This window comes from Cervus canadensis, chromosome 15 (genome assembly GCF_019320065.1).
Source record: "Cervus canadensis isolate Bull #8, Minnesota chromosome 15, ASM1932006v1, whole genome shotgun sequence".
NCBI lineage: Eukaryota > Metazoa > Chordata > Mammalia > Artiodactyla > Cervidae > Cervus > Cervus canadensis.
This window is the reverse complement of record NC_057400.1, coordinates 32,672,746-32,692,289: the sequence shown is the minus strand read 5'-3', so window position 1 is coordinate 32,692,289 and position 19,544 is coordinate 32,672,746. Positions and strand designations below refer to the sequence as shown.

At 38.6% G+C, this 19,544-nt stretch overlaps 2 protein-coding genes across 7 annotated transcripts in view; both read left to right on the top strand.

Moving 5' to 3' along the window:
- Positions 1 to 8,445, top strand: part of CACNB4 (calcium voltage-gated channel auxiliary subunit beta 4) — a 266,569-nt gene extending 258,124 nt beyond the window's left edge. For all 5 annotated transcript variants that reach the window (XM_043488109.1, XM_043488110.1, XM_043488111.1 and 2 more), the window contains one exon: positions 1,698 to 8,445. In XM_043488109.1, coding sequence (XP_043344044.1) covers positions 1,698 to 1,958 — 261 coding nt within the window. In that variant the 3' untranslated portion in view covers positions 1,959 to 8,445. The remainder of the gene's footprint in view (positions 1 to 1,697) is intronic.
- Positions 8,446 to 12,635: 4,190 nt separating this feature from the next.
- ARL5A (ADP ribosylation factor like GTPase 5A) overlaps positions 12,636 to 19,544 on the top strand; it is a 28,101-nt gene continuing 21,192 nt past the window's right edge. The window contains exon 1 of one of the 2 annotated variants that reach the window (XM_043487713.1): positions 12,636 to 13,002. In XM_043487713.1, coding sequence (XP_043343648.1) covers positions 12,957 to 13,002 — 46 coding nt within the window. In that variant the 5' untranslated portion in view covers positions 12,636 to 12,956. The remainder of the gene's footprint in view (positions 13,003 to 19,544) is intronic. The other variant, XM_043487712.1, reaches the window with a different exon arrangement.

Below are 19,544 nucleotides of genomic sequence, written 5' to 3'. Positions count from 1 at the left end.
CGCTGTTCAGCTGCTGTGCTCAGGGCCAGACGTGGGGAGCCAGAGGCATTACAATATGAAGTGAATCTGATATGAACATGAATGCATGATATGTCATATGATGTGTCATATGAATCTATATGATACCAAGCAGCTGCGGGAATGTGGCCAGACCCCCAGCTGACTGAGGAATGGTTGTCAATTGAGCTCTCTTGCATCATGACTAGTGTTGTATTAATGGGTTATAATAATAGTCATAATGTAGATCGTGTAGAGTTAACTCTAAGACAAATGGCACTCTCTGAAATGTTGTTATAACTCTATTACTGTTTTACAAAGCTACAGCTTTGTAAGACAAAAAAACTACCACATAAATAAATAGCTTTTGTGGCTGGAAATGAACTTGGGATATGTCCTATTATAATATGCAGTGTATGTGTGGGTGCTGGGTCTCTTTCTTCCCTTGTTTTACTGCCTGCATGCTAATCTGAGTGTGGCACTTCCACTGACCAGTTAAAGTTGGCTCCAAGCTGTCCACTGTGGGAGGAGAAATGGATAAATGAAGCAAAGTGATTCCACCTACACAAGTTGGTAGAGATGAAGAGTTGTACTTTGATTATGAATATAACACTCCTGACTTAGCACCTCTCAGACATCCACCCAGAGTGGTTCCCCCAGTTTCACTTGAGTTAACATGGTGTCCTTTGTCCTGGGGCCACGTTCTCCTAGTAACCATGGGCACTTAATTGTTAGACCCCTAGTTGGGGCTAGAGGCAGAGGCTGTGACTGTTGAATGAGTTTCCCGCTGAAGGTGAATATCCTTTAGAGAAAATGTATCTTGGTCTTTGGTTTCATCAGTATCCTGTTTCTTAACTGAGGCGACCTACCCAGAAAAGGTAGGCACAGCTATGGATACATGTTTTCCTGAGATTTGAAGAAAAAATGTTAACAGCATTTACTGAGCACTTAAATAAGTGACTGAAGATATTAATTTCATGTTATCAGAGGAATTTAGTTTATATTCTGAGGATTATTTTTCCAGGACATTTCAGTTGGAGGAAGCAAGAATTGTAAATGTATCAGTTAGCTGGCTTCATAATTACTGTATACTTCTTTGGAGAGAATGTTGCTGAGTCTTGCATTTATGTAGGATGTAGAAACAAATATTTTATGGGCAGTACAAGTCATAATTTTACTAAAATATTTTTTAAAGGTATAAAGAACATTCAACTAGATAAAGGTGAAGTGTGTGACTTTAGGAGAAAGCTTTTATCAGTTCAAGAGAGGAAGAAAAAATAGCCGATACTATTCTGAAGTTTAACTTATTTCCCAATAGGAAAATAATCCTCATTTTTGCAATAGAAGTGGAATTATTAGTCTCTCCTAAATATACTAAGTTCCATTCAGCAGTTAACTTTCACTTTTATATTTTTCATAGGAAGCATAAGTATGCAGTGTTACGTAATTAAAATTCACGAACTAGCAGCACTTTAACCTCTTTGCATGTTGTGTCCCAAATACATCAGACCAGATATTTCGAGCAGACCATTTGTACATCAGAATGTTTTTTTTTTTTTATTTTTTTTTTCATCAGAATGTTTTATTAACTCAAATATATAGCATCTTATTGTACAGATCCTTCTGTTGTACGTACATTTACATGTTCTACGTGAACGAAGCAGACGTGATTTAACCAGTGAACCATCTGATATTTTTAGAGTCAGCGTCTGAGGCACAGCAACCACTCCACAGAGAACTCTCCAGTTGAAAGACGAAGTCTAATGACCTCTGATGAAAATTATCACAATGAAAGGGCTCGGAAGAGTAGGAACCGCTTGTCTTCCAGTTCCCAGCACAGCCGAGATCATTACCCTCTGGTGGAAGAAGATTATCCTGACTCATACCAGGACACTTACAAACCTCATAGGAACCGAGGATCGCCTGGGGGATATAGCCATGATTCTCGACATAGGCTTTGAGTCTGCAGAAACAAACAAAAAGTTCATCTGTTGACGATTTGCCATAGCACTGCTAGGATACAACCAGTCATCTTAACGTGGCAAGTACAGCACAGTACTGACTGTGCTTATGGGCTGCTGTCATTGACGCTAAGAAGGGGCAAAAAATAAAAAAATGTACATTATGCCCTTAAGTCTAGATGGATCTTAGATGCCCAATCATACAGATATTTTTAAGTGCAACATTTACATAGCAGTACCTTTTGTTTTCTTCATTAGATTTAGACACATCAATTTGTAATTTAGGGTACTTATCAAGGCACATATAAAATAATTTCCCATGCCGGAAATTCCAAATGACCAGTTCCAGTTGGAACCAATTTATAAACCAATTCCTGTTGGAATTTGGGTGAATTGACTAGAAAGTCTACTTGAGCATGTTGTAATCAATTTAAAAATCTGAAAAAAAAGAAACTAATTAATAAGAAAATCAAAATACCAATAGAAGTCAAAACCAGCTGTTGTATTTATTTGCTGGAAGCTAAATTTACACTTAAAGTTGGAATGTATAAACATTTTAATATGGGTTAACATTGCCAGAATGGCTTTTCTAACTTACCAAATGTATTGATAGTGCCAAAAAAAAAAAAATCTCAAATTAATGCAGAAATTATTTAGTCTCCTCAGATTTTAATATTTTTTATTTCTTTTCTGGCACAGCTGTTGTATTCAAAGTATTTTGCTTTTTTGTTTCATCACAACTGTTACCATGTTTGAAGTTGGCAAAGAAATTCAACATTTCTTTAGCAGTGAGAGAGGATAGTAAAGAGAAGCCCAATCATAGTTGGTTATGCAAGATGGAAAATGGGGTGTTGTTTCCTCTTTCATCAATCTGAGCACAACTACATCCATCCAGGAATCTGAAGTCAGACTCTAAGGATAACATAGATCCTCCTGAGTGCAAGGCTAAACATTTCCGGTTGAGATTTCATCTGTCCCACTGACCACACATATGTGTGTTTCCCACCAGCACAATTGAATATCTTCCCATTGCTTCACGCAGTCTCTGCCTTTGAGTGTCTGAATGTGCTAGCCCTTCATCAAATTCTTTATAATCATGCTACGGGCTTTTTGTTTTACATGAACACATTGAATTTTGATATTGAAAGCTGTGTTTATACAAAATGACTAATTGAAAAACTGTGAAAATGAATTTAAAAGCTTGCAGTAAAAAAAATAAATTTGTAGATTCAGAATAGATTTGTTCACTAAAATTATATCATTTTTATTGAAGAGAATTATAAAGAATTTGAAGATTGAACTGCCTTATTTCTAATGAACACTCTTCTTTACCTATTAAGTCTTCACAGTTTTTCCAGTGGCTATAAGTATGGAATTGATCTTCTGTCTTATATGATCAAAGAAGCCTTAGATTCACTCTGATCCAAGAAACTATTAAAATTGACTCTTTTATACAATACACAAAAGTCTTTAGGAAAAGACTTTTGTTTCTAAGAGTCTGTTTTTTAAAGCCCCCAAAGGATCAGGCATAAAAATCATTTTCTACTACTACATCATAAAGTCTATTTTTTTTGGAAAACAATGATAATTCATTTTCTGTTATCTTATTTCCCCCCATCCAAGCCTTTCAGTGTTTATGCTCTCAAAGCATGCACCAGTTAATTTTCTTGACCATGAAAATAGGTTCCCTACTCTTGATTAGTTATATCTTGAACCTCATTATTGACCCCCCTCCAATACCCTCTCCTTCTGTTGTTCACTGTGCATACCCCATTATGAACCTGTTTAGCTGATAATGAGGATATCCATAGTTACGTGAGTTATCTGAAATATTTGATAGAATTAAAAAATGTGGGCTCAGTGAATTCTTAAAGTTAATATGTGATACTGGCTTGTGAGGTTCTTTTGTCATCTAGTGAAGCTTACAAAACTTTCAGTTAAAACATTTAAAAGAGTTATATCCACTAGGCACTTTAATAAACATACAACCTACCATTACTGAATACTTTGTTAGAGCACAGAAGAGCATTTTCCAGCAAACAAATATATTTATTACATGTACAGCACATATTTGCATGAGAAAGAAGACATTAGCCAAAACATTTTTCTATATGCTTTCCTGGTTTCTTGTTTGTGCGCATAAAAGTATTTAATTGCAAGGAGTGCACCAAGGTGTTTAAACTTAGACTAGACAGCTGTTCAGCTTTTTCTGTAGTAGCATTAGCAATCTGGTCATTTAACTACTTTAAGATATTTACATTTTACAGCAGGTAGCTGTAACAGCATTTACATATATTTCCTAGTCAGCAAGATTACCATATTCTTTCAACTTTTAAAAATCTCTTATTTTTAAAGACCTCTCAATGCCTAGTTTCTGAGTCTTCCATGTCACGCTGATAAAAAGAGAGGTCCATTCAATTCTGTGCACAAGACCAGTCTTTCCTTGACCATCAAGCATCCACACCTGTTTTGCTTTGCATTCTTATTCAAAAGCTAACAACCTTGGAAAGGGTATAATGTATATTTTCTTGATGGATATACGTAAATTTTTACTTGGATTTGGCACATTCTTTCCCCTTCCTTTTCTAATAATCTGTCTTTTCCAAATGAATAAGGGATATGCATTGTCCTTTTTTTTCTTAAGCCTTAGAGTTTATTGTGTAACTGATACTAAAATACAGATACATACTAAATGAAAAGTTTTATTTTTGCCAGGCACATCAAGCACCTTTGGAAAATACATATTCCACAAATACTTTGTTTTTAATGGGTTTCATTTAACAATAGCAAATGATGAGGAGGAGAAACAAGTCTTAGAACGTTTTGAGGCTGTATTAACTTGTAGTATAAACCACGTATTCTGTACTTTCAGCATATATAATTTCAGGATATGTAAATCATATTCTGTAATTTCAGTCAGCGAACATGTAACAGTGTAGACTCGTGTGACCGTGTGGAAATGTAGTCTTGGAAAAAAAGGAATGCAATTTGTCAATCCTGATGTTGATTCTCGAGGCTGTAATGTGACTCCAGTATTATTATCAGCAATGTTTACTCCAATATTTAAAGCAGCACTTAGATATGTTTTTAAATGACTGACAATTCTCTCTTATCTTTATACAGTTCTATTGGAAAGAAAATTGAAATTAACAATTCAGACCAATAGTCTTTCCTAATAAGAGAGTCTTAATTATGTGACAATATGTCATTGCACTTAGTTCTTAATGAAATGAATTTTTTAAATATAAAACAAATTCTGAGAAAATTATATGTTCCCTTTGAATAATTTGTTAATTACTTTAATTATTATTGTTGTTTGCAAAGTGTATTTTTGGAATGTTAACCTCTTTTCATACCTGCATACTTGAACTTGTCTTTTGTGTGAGGGCCTTAAAATTCATAGTAGGAACCTAGGGCAGTGAAAGGGAGGGAGAGAAGGAATCAATGCCAAAAGATGGTTTGCAAATTTAAACTCCTTGAATGAACATATCATAAAATGTTGCTGAGACCCAGGATGTCTGTTAAGGATGTTTCTAGGCAACCTTAATTTGCATGCCAGTGTATTTCCTTAATTACACAATTTTATTTTGGTATTGGGTAAAAAATAAAAATAACAAAATGCCACTATAGAAGCTCAGCTGGTTAAGAATACACCTGCAATGCAGGACACCCCAGTTCCACCCCTGGGTTGGGAAGATCCCCTGGAGAAGGGAATGGTCACCCACTCCAGTATTCTGGCCTGGAGAATTCCATGGACTATACAGTCCATGGGTTACAAAGAGTCAGACATGACTGAACAACTTTCACTTCATTATAGAAATTGCCCTATATATTGATATTTATACTACCTCTTCTCTAGAGAAGACAATCTGTCTTTAAAGAGAAAAACACTTTTCAATGAGTAGTGAATTTATTACTGTTACTGCTAACCTTGCTGGAAAGATAAACGAATAAATTGTTAAAATGTACTTTCCCTTTGGATTTTAAATTGTTGCCAAAATGCTTGTCACCCTTTCATTTCTTCCATGTTAGTGAGATATTCTTTGAATTGGTTCACAGTTTATCAAGAGGCAAGGTAAACATTTAGTAAGTCAATAATCATAGGATACAAGACAGACTGCAAGGAAATTGCTTTTTTATGCAACTTGTTATATCATCAAACTCTAAAAGCAGATTCAGAGACCTGATGTTTAAGTGCAGCTGGTTTGCAAATTCAAATTTTGTTGATCCTTGACTTTTCCTGCATACCCTTGGCCATCTTGGGAGCCCAGGCCATTGGAACAAATTCATATGAATGTTTCAAATAAATGGGAATGTACCCCTATTTCTTTTATATTTTTGCCTATATTTCTGTCTTTCATAACACTGTTGCACGTTCTTTTCTTTATGAATTATATAAAACTCATTCTTTGAATAACTATGAATGAAAACATGATAGAAAATTATATAATTACATTTGTTTCTTCAATTCCTTATACCTTTAAATATTGTTAATGCCATAACTGTTAAGTTACTTACTAAAGCTATGTCTATAGGACAGAGCACAGAAAAGTCCTCTTCTTTTAAATTATAATCATGACCAAACCACTCAATATTATAGTTGTCAGACAGCAAGGATAACTCTTTTGTTGCAGTCAAGTTAGTCAAATAGTAATCAGTTTATATGGACAGAGCTACAGCATTCAAAAATTACTTTTTAAAAGTTTCTCCTTTTGTTAAAATAAACTTGCTCAAATGAAACTCATCCTCATATAGCAACTCTCTCTCTCTACTTGTGGATGGTTTCATACCAAATGCTTCATGTAATTAAGGGATGATTTGAAAGGACTAGATAACATTTCATCGGATAATCTTGACTAAGGGCTGTAACTCCCACTTACCATGAAAACATATAAATAAGAGTGAATAGTCATGAGTTTGGGGGAGTCATAGTTACATATGAAATTTTCCTTTGTTTCTTTTGATGTATTTAAAATGTTTGTAGAAAGATGGTAGAAAATGTTGCTAATACATTTAGACTGTCTGGGGAATACACTGATGCTTCCTCTTTGAATTACAGCGTCAAAGTGAAGACTATCTAGGAACTAAAAGTGGCTGGCCTCTAGCTTTTCAATGCTTTGTAAGTGTTCTTGGTTATGTTCTGAACACTTAAATTTCTCAACAAATGGCTATGTTTATATGTAGGGGCCACTCTTGCTCTGCTTGCATGCCACTTTCACACATCTTTAACTGAAATCAGTGTGAATTCTGTATGTATAAGGGATGTATTTAAAGATGCAGGATCATTAATGCTATATTGTTGCATACTCTTTTTCATATGCCTTACAATATTTTCTGGGACATTATTAAAATGAAAGCGTTTTATTGCCAAAATAAATCTATGTTGTTATTTCTAATCTGCATTAGCAGTAGAAAAATAATGTAGCAAAAACATATATTGTACAGTACGAAATTATAAAAGATATATATTTTGCCAATAATATAAAAATAGGTTGAGGAGAAAGAAGCACATTTGTTATAGCACAAACTTATAACAAAATCCACTGTTAAATTTGGCAGTTGTATTTTTTAAAAGTATATAGATTTAGTTCTATCAGATTTATTTCATCTACCATCTTTTTAACTTGCTGCTTGATACTTTTCCAGCAATTTACTTCAGAGCCTTGCAATCTGTGGATGTAATTTATTTTACTTTATTCCCTTCTATAAAACTCATTAAATTTTATTTTGTGATGACTCATACTATATTTACTGTTCTTATTTCTTCTCCTTCAGTAACAACTACAAAAGGTAACATCCAGTGAGCTCACAGGGCTCCTCTGAATTGTGGACATGTTTGAAATGTTTTCTCTTTTTCACAGCCTACAGTCAAAATGATAAAGATGTCCCAACAAGTATTTAGGGGTTCTTCCATTTGTTTTATACTGAATACTATTTTGAAACATAAGTAAAAGCCATTAGCAGTTTTTTTTGAAAGGTTGGTGGGAGGGAAAAACAGATAAACTTATGAATACTAAAAGTAAACATGGCAAACTGATGTAAAAAGATTTCCCTACTATTCCAAGAGCTGTTGATATCCCAAGCTATTGCTGTATTTCCAGCTACAAAGTGGAAAAACAAACAAAACAACAACAACAACAAAAAATACCTTTCTCCAGTATTTTTCCTTTCTTTAAATTTTAATGACTTATTTTGATAATTTATCCCCTTTTATTTCCTTATATAGGTAAATGTGTAGCATTCTACAAGGCATGCTGGGTAAAATATACTATGCAAATGTGTACAGTGCTGCATGATTTGTTCTCCCTCTGCTTTAGTGGCTTTAAAGAAAAAAAAAATGTGTTGTTATTTTTGTGAACCAAAACATTTAACAAAGAAAATGCAGAGTGCATGCATATAGTATTCTAATTTCTATGGATTTGTTTTATGGAATTTAAATGTGTACAAACCAACTGCATTAATTTTTTTTTCTTTTATACAATAAATGGAAAAAAAAAAAACACTGAAACCAGCGTTATACCTCTCCTTTATATTATTCTGGAGATATACTGAAGATATACTGGAAATCAGTAGGCATATTCCGCTATCTCTTAAACAAAAAAAAGTCTAAACATTTAGCCTCGAAACACAGATTCAATTAAATGACTGTTTCCTGAAAACTCTGCTAGGTATTATGAGTGATCACAAAAGAAGTACCATTAATATATTGGGAAAGAGCTTGTAGTTAAATACATACACATACGTACACAAATGCATAACCATGTGTGAAATAGAATATGTTACCATATATGTATGAAATAGGATTGAATATAGAAAAACAAACAATAAACTGTATTGTTCATAAGAAACCTCTATATTATTATTTTAACAATTTTCAGGAGTTTCCAAAGGTATTTTACACTAGTAAGAATTCCATGGATGGCATGTAGCTTATGACATGACGTTTCACAGGCTCAGTCAGGTGTCTGTGCTATGACTTGATCACGCTTGACTTTTCTCTTAGTGTATAAGGAGTTCAAAAGAAATGTGTTCTATGTTGATTATTAACACTGTATTGGGATTATACAGTGATTTATTATAGCCAAATTATTTCACAAGCATTATCACATTTGCTCCATCTGCCCTCCATCCCCATGGAAAATAGGCAGAGCATAGGTTATTAGACACAACTAAAATGAATAAACCAAAGCTCATTGTAACCTTTCTCTCTGAAGTACGTTTATCTAAAAATACATATATTAGATGCTTTTAAGCTGATAGGCATCTGAAGCCTACATAACCATGCCTGAAATACAATAAATATTGACTGAATGAATGGTACCTCAGTTATTGGAGTTGTACTAAATAAGGCTGCCCCAACTGTCAAGGCATTTCTACCAACAAACTGCAGGTTCCAGCTGGAAGAATCGCAGCTCACTGCAATCACTCCATCAGCCTGACCCTATGCCTGAAGCCAATCACTGCGTCTCCACTAATGAGATACTTGTAGAGGGAAGCGTCTTGCTTGTCCTGTCATACAAGATACAGATTAACATACTGGTTAGACTGTGGCCTCTAACCTTGGCTGGGATCAAAGCCTAGATCCAGCAGTAACCAGCTATGGGTTTGGAGCAATCACTTAACTTCCCTGGGCCTGTATCTGTTTTGGTAGAGCGATTTTTCTTTTGGTTATGGGTCTTGTTTTCATGTTTCTTTGAATGTCCATTAATTTTTTTAATTGAATTCAAGGTATTGTAAATTTTCCACTGTGAATGACTTGATCTTGTCATCTTGATCTGTAAAGAATGTTGGACTTGCTTTGACAGACAACTGTGAATTAGTTTGATCCTTTCAAGGTTTGTTTTTAAGCTCCTTTAAGACTGGTCTAGGGTTTCCCTTGTAGCTCAGTTGGTAAAGAATCTGTGTGCAGTGCAGGAGACCCGGGTTCAATCCCTGGATTGGGAAGAATCCCCTGGAGAAGGAAATGGCAACCCACTTCAGTATCCTTGTCTGGAAAATATCATGGACAGAGAAGCCTGGTGGGCTGCAGTCCATGGGGTTGTGAAGAGTTGGCCATGACCGAGCGACTAACTCACAAACACAGAGTAAGACTTATCCTTAGGCTAATTTAGCTCCTCTTTAAGCCTCTGGGGTATCTACTATATATTCTGTGTCTCCTCCTCACACCAGCTGAAGAGAACTCACACTGGCTGGCCCTTTGTTAACTCTGGAGATTACTTGTTTTACAGCTCCTCAGTGCTTGTTTTTTTCAAGTCATTATTGACTAGCCCCATGAACGAGCCTCGTACTGGTTTTACATTCCACACATACAGACTGATACGCAGCCAAAGGCTCAAAGGCTCAACCTATGTAGATTTCTGAAGATTTTCTCTGGATAGCTTCTTCCATTCAATCACTCTGCTTCACAGACTGTAGTAGCCTTGATCTCTCTGTTTTCATCTCCAGGAGATTGCCAGACTCTATCTGAGTTTCCACTCCCACTGTACCTAGCTAGAATAATAAATAAAATAAATCCACATAATAATAAAACTATCCTCATTTGTGTCTCTTATCAAGGATCTCAGTCCCGTGCTGGGTGTTGGCCAATATCTGAAAACAGTTGTTTTCTATATTTTGTACAGTTTCGTATTTATTAGTGGTAGGAATGTAATTCAAGACCATCCCTCTCTCTTACGTATGGAAGCAGAAGTCTCTCCAATGACATTTTGCCCATCATTATAGTCATGAATAAATTAATCTTTTAAAAGTCTCAGAATAAGAAGTCTTTTTACAAACAGTTTCATACCATTCAGCAAACGTTCCCAATTACTTCTATAGTAGTTCCAAATTTGTATTTCACCCATGGGTCCTACAGTTGGACAAGACTATATTAGGAAAACTTCTTTTCCCTGCCCTGCCTTTTTTTTTGAGAGATATTTAGAAAATAAGCTGGGAGACCATCTCCCAGGTAATAATGTAGGTTTATAAAATATGAAGCCCTAACTTCCCAAGTTAATGTGGATATGACATCCATTTAATAAGTTGACAGAGATGTATAAGGAGTTTATAAAAAGTCTTAGAGCTGCCAAAAGCATTACCTACAGTGTGCAAGAATGGAAATATTAAAGAGAATTAATATAAATTGGTGATGCAAATTTTTTGTTTTTCTAAACAGTACTTTATTATGTAAATATAAACATAACAATCCAGAAATTAAAATGGATTAAATCCATAATCCATAAAATAAATTAACACTGTAATTTTCTTTCCCTTCATATGTCTCCTATAAACTTTGGCTGTTTAACCCTAAGCCCCAAAAGAAACCAAAGGAGTTTTTCTTGAACAGTTGTTTAAGAGGAGACATGCTTCAGTCCTCAGTGCTGCCCTTTGTTTTATAGCTACAAGCTTTCTAGCTCAGACAACTAGGAAAAACTGTAGACTGTCTTAATGTCTTCCTTAAATGGGTTATTTTTCTATATATTGAGATGAGGTAGTGTATGACTAGGAAATGTGGGGTGGAAAGGTGGAGTGCATTGTTGATCTTGTTTCATTTCATTCAGCTCTTGCAGATGGGGGACAGAGCAGTTCCAAACGACTTTTACAGCTCTCTTACCTTTTTCTTTCTGCTCCTTTTTACCAAAGTTAAAGAGGATAGAAGGGGTTGGAGCTGTTTCTTTTTTCTTTGTGGAAGACAAGAAGTAAATAACCTTGGTTTCTTGTTTTCCCATCTCTTGACTCTAATAAATACAGACTAATTGTCATAGACAGCAGATGATCTAGAATCGAAAAAAGACCTTAGAGACAAACCCTCTGCTTCCATATGTCAAAATGGAAGGCTGGTGAGGTTAAGTAATGTGCCCAGCTAAAAAAAAAATAACACATAAACAAGAAGTTTGATATGTTACCTAAGGACTCGCTTGTATTCTAGCTTTCAGCTAAGTAAGTATCCCACACTAGAGGGTTGATGAAATACAGTGTGACACTTGCATGGTAGGTGACACAGCTGTTCAAGGTGTGTAAGCTTAAAGGAGCAGAGAGAACATTTCACCAGCTGTTTAACCAGCTTGTAATAATGGGAGTTACAGCTGGAAAGGACAGCTGAGGCCGAATTGTGGAGTCAATGTGTATCTGTAAGGTGTTTGGACTTCACTGCTCAAACAGCTTTAGGGGCCAGTAAACATTTTTAAACCTGGGAGTGAACAAATCAAGATCATTGTCTTGGGCAAGATTAATCTGCAAGTGGAGGGATATTGGAAAGGGAACAACCTTGAAGTACAGGACGGCCATAAAGCCACTGCTTAGGTAAAGCCATCCTTTTGGGTGTCGGTGTCGAGATTTGAGGGATAAAGGTATTCAGCCTCCCTCAAAGACCCTGATGGAATCCATATCTCTGAAGGCTAGGAGGTGGGGCTTTTGATGTAGTGTGCGAGCAAGGTTGGGGAAGAGCACTGGGCACTCGCTGACTTGTTCACACTATGGCTCTGTGGAAGAAAGGTAGAAAAAACGCCAAAGCAAGCAGGCTAGAGCCACCTGCCCCAATCCGAAGCCCGCTTTAACTGACCCCGGGGCTCATTCCCTCGGCTTACAGGTCCCTTAGATTGACAAGTAAGCCAGGGCCAGGCGGGAGCCCTTTCCCAGGCCCCGCCCCTCCGGCCGCGCGCCTGCGCCTTCCCGTCCCCTCCGCCCCGCCCCGCGCCTCCCCCGCCCGCCCGGTCGCCGCCGCCGCAGCCGCCCGAGAGGAGCTGGGGAAGGACGGTGGCCCGCGAGGCTCGTCGCAGACAACGCGGCGGCGATGTCCGCGAGCCAGGCGGGAGCCGCGGCGGCAGCGGCGGGGCCTCGCGGACGGCACGGCGGCCTGGGCTTCGGCCTTCCTCCGGTTCCTAGGAAGCGGGCCGACGGCCAGCGCGGCAGCAGCAGCGGCAGAGACGGAGGCTCCGGCGCGTCTCTCTCCTCCCCTTGAGCCTGAGCCGGGGGAGGCCAGGCGGCCCGGGTGGCTGGAGAGGGGTCCGCTGCCCGAGAATGGGAATTCTCTTCACCAGGATATGGAGACTGTTCAATCACCAGGGTGAGGGGCTCGGGCCGAGCGCTTACGGGTGGGGGAGAGGGTCACCCGTGGCCTGGTGGGTGGGTGGGTGGGGGGGTCTCCGAATACTTCCGGAATGTGGGCGCTGCGGTCGCGCGCGGTCTCTGCGCTGGGTGCGGGCTGTTGCGGCTGCGGGCCTGGGGCTGGTCGATCCCACTCCCAACTCGGGAATGGTTCCCGACTCGCTGCCCTTTTGTCTTAGGAGACCTTCCTAAGAAACCCATTCCGCAAATACACCCATTGCTCCGATTTCTGTTGGGAATGGAAAAGGTTTCTTGCCCCACGTTCGACGGCCCTGAGTGGCCCAGCCTGGTTCGCGTTTCCGTCCTTTTACCTTCGGCGATTGGGTTTGCACACCACGGAGAAGCACTGGGGTTCTCCGGGATGAAGGTTATAAGTTGTGGCCCCAAACGCACCCCTGAGCGACCGAGGATTGCAGAATGCGGAAAACACGGGAAATCTCGCTTGATTTAGCTAGTAGGTTTATGAGCCTTCCTTGCACCTCCACCTCCCCCCTCCCGCTTTGGGAAGATTCTTCTGCCTCCTGAGTAGTGATGGTCCTCTCTCCATTTGCCAGATTTGCATCTGTGTTTAAGGTTAAGCTTAAGGTCATTTTCCTACTCGTGTTTCTTGTTTCTTATTTAAGTGGAGGTTTTTATGGCTGTATTTAAAATGTAAAAGTGACCATTGAAAGCACTTAAAAATCATATCATGTGAAACATTTGAGTGACTAGTAAGTTATCAGATATGGAGTGTATTATCATAAAGAGATGCTTCAGTTCATCTAAACTCAAACATAACCTTGAAATGCATATCAGATTTATTGAAATTTGTTACAAAAGTAAGTGTAAAACTGGGGGAAGGAGGATGCAATTTTAACAAAAAGACAACACAGCATTAAGATACAAAATAGTTACTGATGTACTTTCATTTCTTTTTAACTCAAGTTGGGTGATTCATCATCCCGGCTGTCAATAACTTTGTGCTTTCCTCCTGTGAAGCTGGTGTTACTGTCACAGCCCAAAAATTTCCAGTAAAGACTTAAATGAATGGTGGCATCTATTATGTGCAACCATCCCTGCCTCCTCCTTGGTGATCCAGCTGCTCCTACAAGAAGGCAATGGGAAGGGAGCAGAACTGGAACTTGTGATCTCTAGTTTATCTTAAAAAAAAAAAAAAGATGATAGTGTAGATCTCATGATACTAAATGGAAGAGCAACATTTCAAATGATGTGGAGAATTTTCATGAACTGGAGAAAGCCCCTTCTAACATACACTGACTTTAGCTAGCTGTTTCTGTTGAGAGAAGGGCGAATGGAAACCAGTCACTTAACCTTTGTCCATCTGGGTCTCACCTAGAGTAGCAGGAAGTCTTGACTGTATGACCATGGAGCCCACAAATCCTGAAAACTTAATCTGTAGGTCTTAAGAATTGAAACTTAACATTGCCGTGTTACTGGTGGTACTTATAGCAGATAGTCTATTTTAATGTTTAAATCGGTAGTATTGCATTATTTTTAGCAACGGTAGTATTTCTACTCTACTGTGAAATTTAGAAAGATTGCTCATTGATCTCTAGTCCTGCAAGAAAAATTAGGTATCCCCACTTTCTGTTTTGAGTCAATGATAAAATTGTCTCTGTTAGTGAAGAAAGAATTAGAACTTTGCCAGCAGCTACTTGATAGTACTAAATAATGATGTATGCTTTGTTACCACTAAAAATCACTGAGTAGTGTTCTTATTACCTCTGTTTTGTGGTAATTTTTGACCGGACCTTTTTTCCAGTATTGGGAAATAGTAAGAAATTAATGAAGTTCTAAAAATTTAGATGTCAGCATTATGAAAATATAGATAAACTATTTCCTGTTAAACGATGTGATTGTCTTATCAGCAGGGTCACTTTAAATCTGTCAGGTACTTGTTGGTCTTTTAGTTGTGTATTAAACTTTATTTTACCTCCGGAAGATACAGAGCACAGCCCTATGTTCTTTTCACATAAACTCTTGGAAGGAAGTTTTGAGGGATAACAGAATTTGCTATGCTAATGAAACAAACTGTGTGACATCTCTCTCTATCACCCTTTAGACCAGCTTTTTCAATTTAAGCTTAGCTAGTTTGAGTACATAGTGAAAACTAATTGTATATTGCTCAGACTTGAAAACCCAGAGGTTGCATTTATTTGGTACTTAAATTAATAGGGTACAAATTTGTCCTAGATGCTATTGTATATATCATTTTTTAAAGTTTCTACAGTCCTTTGAAGTAGTTTTTCTTTTCTCCTGAAAATAGGAAACTGAGGTACCAGTGGAATGATTTTCCTAGGTGATGCAACTGGTAAATACTGCAGGAATATTTTGCTGACACTGGGCTTAAAGAAGTGACTGGCATCGTTTTTTTCCTGTGAATTCTCCGCCCCCACCCCCACCCCCAGTCCCCATTGCTGTTTCTCAGTTACTAAACTGTAAGTCTTTACAACTTTAGGGCTTGGAAAAGTTGGCACTAGTATCTTTTAGTATAGAAGGGCTTATGATCAGGACTCCATTTGTTCATTGAATAAATATTTTGAACACCTGTTTCGTGCTGGGATCTCTTGTAGAGGGCTTCCCAGGTGGCGCTAGTGGTAAAAAACCTGCCTATCAATGCACCAAAGACACAAGAGACACAGGTGGGGTAGACAGAGAACAAAACAGACAAGACCCCCTGTGTTTATGTGGGGAGATAAGCTGCTGCTCCTAAGTCGCTTCAGTCGTGTCCGACTCTGTGCGACCCCATAGACGGCAGCCCACCAGTCTCCGCTGTCCCTGGGGTTCTCCAGGCAAGAACACTGGAGTGGGTTGCCATTTCCTTCTCCAGTGCATGAAAGTGAAAAGTGAAAGTGAAGTCGCTCGGTCGTGTCCGACTCTTAGCCACCCCATGGACCACAGCCTACCAGGCTCCTCCATCCATGGGATTTTCCAGGCAAGAGTACTGGAGTGGGGTGCCATTGCCTTCTCCGGGGGAGATAAACTAACTTCGTCTTTATAGATAAAATAATAGCAGTTAATATTGACTTGCAAGGTTAGGGTCTATGTGTTTCATGCAGTTGATTTAGCCTTCACCTAATTGATTTACTCTTAATAAGAACCCTGTGAGCCTGATAATCTCCAGTTTTTAAGACAAAGAAACATTGGGTAACTTGTTCCAGGCACTACGATGAAAAGTGATAGACCGTTGGTGCTAAGTCGCTTCAGTCGTGTCTGACTCTTTGCTGCCCCATGGACTGTAGCCCACCAGGTTCCTCTGGGCAAAATATTGGAGTGGGTTGCTATTTCCTTCTCAAGAGGATCTTCCCAACCCACGAATTGAACTTGAGTCTCCTGCATCGGCAGGTGGATTCTTTACTACTAGTGCCACCTGGGAAGCCCTTTTAGATTAAGACTTTAACCAGGATCATCTAGTGCCTGAGTTGGTGCCCTTGAAACCTAACAAAAACTTCTTTGTATAAGAAGGGTTCATGTTAGATAAAAGGAAGAACTTTTAGACTCTCATGTGAACTGTGAAAGAAGTTATGAAGTTTCCTCATGGGGAGCATTGTTGCATTCTCCTGATGAGCTCACAGAAAAGGAATGATCCATTGTGAATGAGTTCTGAAGAAGCTGCGGGTGCCGCTGGACCTGGTGCTGGGAAAGCCACCTCTGCTTCTGTTGTTCTTTTCATCGTGTTGGAATTCAAACATGTAAACAAGTATCTATAGAAGCTGAGTAGCCAAAGGGGTGAACTGTGCCAGTTATTGAAATTTTAGCTCCAAACTCACCTTTTTTGTGTGCTCTGTGCATACAGAGCTGAATCCTTAAATCCTTGTCTTTTAAAGGCGCGGTGTTAAGCCTTGTTGGTAGGTGGCACTGCAAGAGGAGGGGGTTTTCTTTCTGGATACGATGTGCCTCTCAGCAGGCCCCTGCTGCTCGCGCATGTGGACTCCTCCAGCCTCTGGCTCTCGCACTGTCCAGTGGTCACAGCAGCTTCCTCTGGTACCCACTTCAGTTGCTTTCAGAATGGAGGTCCTCCAGGGAAACACTTGCCAGTGAGCAGCTTTCCCCAGCGTGCTAGAGGGAGGATTTCCAGAAAGATCCCCCGGCGAGTCCGCGCAGCTACTTCTCTGACGTTCAGTGAGCCATGGGCAGGCCCTCAGCAAGGTCTGCATCTCAGTCCTGGGGAGTTGTGGGGAGAAGCCTTGTCTCAGCCCTGGGGTGGTGAAAGCGCTGTGTATTCCTTTAATCTTTATTGTTACTTCTTGTTAGCCAGTCCCTCATTACTCCAGTCCTCTGGAGTAGTTATTTTTAAGTTCAAATTGCTATGTGGTTTCTGTTTCCTAATTGGATCTCTACTTTTGTCATGTATAATTGTTGCTTTTCATTCAGCAGAGTTTTTTTGTCCCCACCCCCACCCCCCACCGCCAGCTGAAACTTCACTACCATTGCTATAAGTTGCAAGTTTATTTTCAAACTTCGTTTTTTTAGTTGATGATGCTTTTAGATTTTGCAAATTGAATTTTTAATATGAGGGATTTTTTGGTTATCTCCCTTCTAACCTTTATGTCTTCCAAATCTGATTTATTTATTCATTCATACTTTATTAAGTACATGATTTACTCTAGATTCTGTGTTAAGACCTGTGAAAACTGTGGTATACCTGACAGAAGTGGGATTTTTTTTGTTCCTTGTGAAACAGAATCCATGGGACTTAGTTTGGATATGAGGTGAGAATGAAGAATCAGGCTGACACTCAGTTTATCTGCCTTAGTATTTGTGTTTTTAGCTTTGGTATGATTCACAGAGATAGAAGTTCTCCAGGATAACGATGACTTTTTTTTTTTTTGCTTAATTTGCTGACTGGTAGTTGGCAGGATATATATTGACTTTTAGAACCTGTCAGTGAATAGAGCTGGTAGGCTGCCTGAGTATATCAGAAGGAAATAAAGAAGGGAAACGAGCATTTTCATGGCAAAAGAGTCAAGTATTGATTGGGAGACTAAAGCCCAGGTGATAATGCAAAATTCCATCCAGGTACTGTGACAGTGTACAGTTGTTTGGACTTATCTGAAAAACTGCAAGAATGCTGTGGCACAGATACTCTAAAAGAGAAATCATATTAAGTAGTAAACTTGTCATAAATCACATGCATCAAAGCACTGAAACAGCCAAAAGTTTTGTTACATTTTCGCATAATAACTGTCTCTTATATAAACATTGTATTTTAGGTTCTATGTAGTATTTATTTTGAAGTGCATTGTAACACTTTAGCTGGAATATGTGTTTTTCATAGAAGTCTCTTCCATCCCCGTAGTGAGAGAAACAGGTTACAGTGGTGAAAGAATCTAAGGCTATCAGAGAAGGCTGATTATTAGAAAGTGTGAATAATCTTAACACTATAGTTGGGGATAAACCAACTCTTCACCTTTGACTTGGCACCTTTATCTTTGAGCCCATTGCACAGTGATGTCTTAATCTTATAGTTCTCACTGTGACCCACATGCTATACCTCAGACTTAGGAAGCTGTTGAAAATAGCCATGGTGCTTTATTGTTAAAACACAAAAATTCAAATAGAGAAAAACAAGTCTTGGGAGGAAATAGATATAAGTTGGTATTGAACGTGGCTTGTGGGTCTTAGGGATGAAGAGGTGAAGGACCTCTGGCTCGTGGCCTCATTGGACTGTCCTGATCTCAAGACTGAGCCACAGAACATGGGGCTCCCCAGAGGTTTTCTGGATTCTGCACGTTTGATGTGAGATCCTTTCTTCTTTTTAAAATATTTTAGCTACTAAAAAACCTTCATGTGTTCAAATACGTTAGCTTGTATTTCCTTGATTGACGTTGGAAATCTGCTGTATGTCTTAAGAGTTTGGGGGAATATTTGCATATTTATGCTTTTGTAGGTGACGGTTTTTCACTGAGTTTGTAAAATTAGTTAGAAGAGGGAGGTTGTTTCCAGTATAGAGAGTGGTTTGAGCTGCTTCTTTACTTCCTCTCTGAACATCTCTGACACTCTTTTCTCCTGTTTATTTTCTACCACACCAGACATGAATTCTCACCCTGTTTCATCCACTATGCCTTCTCTCCCCAATGGTCTGCTTTTATTTCTAGGCACTTGTGAAGAAAGATTTAACAAGACTTTACATCTTTATCCACCAAATTATGTGACCTAATTTCATCTTATTGATTCTCTAGTTCATTCATTCATTGGCTTGTAAAAGACATTGTGTCCTGAAACTGTTTACCCCATCCTATCTTCCACTTGTGTCAGGAGAAGATGAAATCCCGCTGTGAACTTCTTGTGCCATCTGCTTTATCTCAGTGTACGTGTTTATTGCACAATGGTTGGTTCACAGTAGTTTGACTTTATCATGTTCATCTTGTGGTCAGGTATGACACAGAATCCTCCTTTAGTTTTTTTTCTTTTTTGCCTAGTTAGTCTTTCATCACAGAAATGGTAGAAAATGTGTTTGAAATCAAGAAATAAGTCCTTTGGGGCATGGCTAAATTAAGG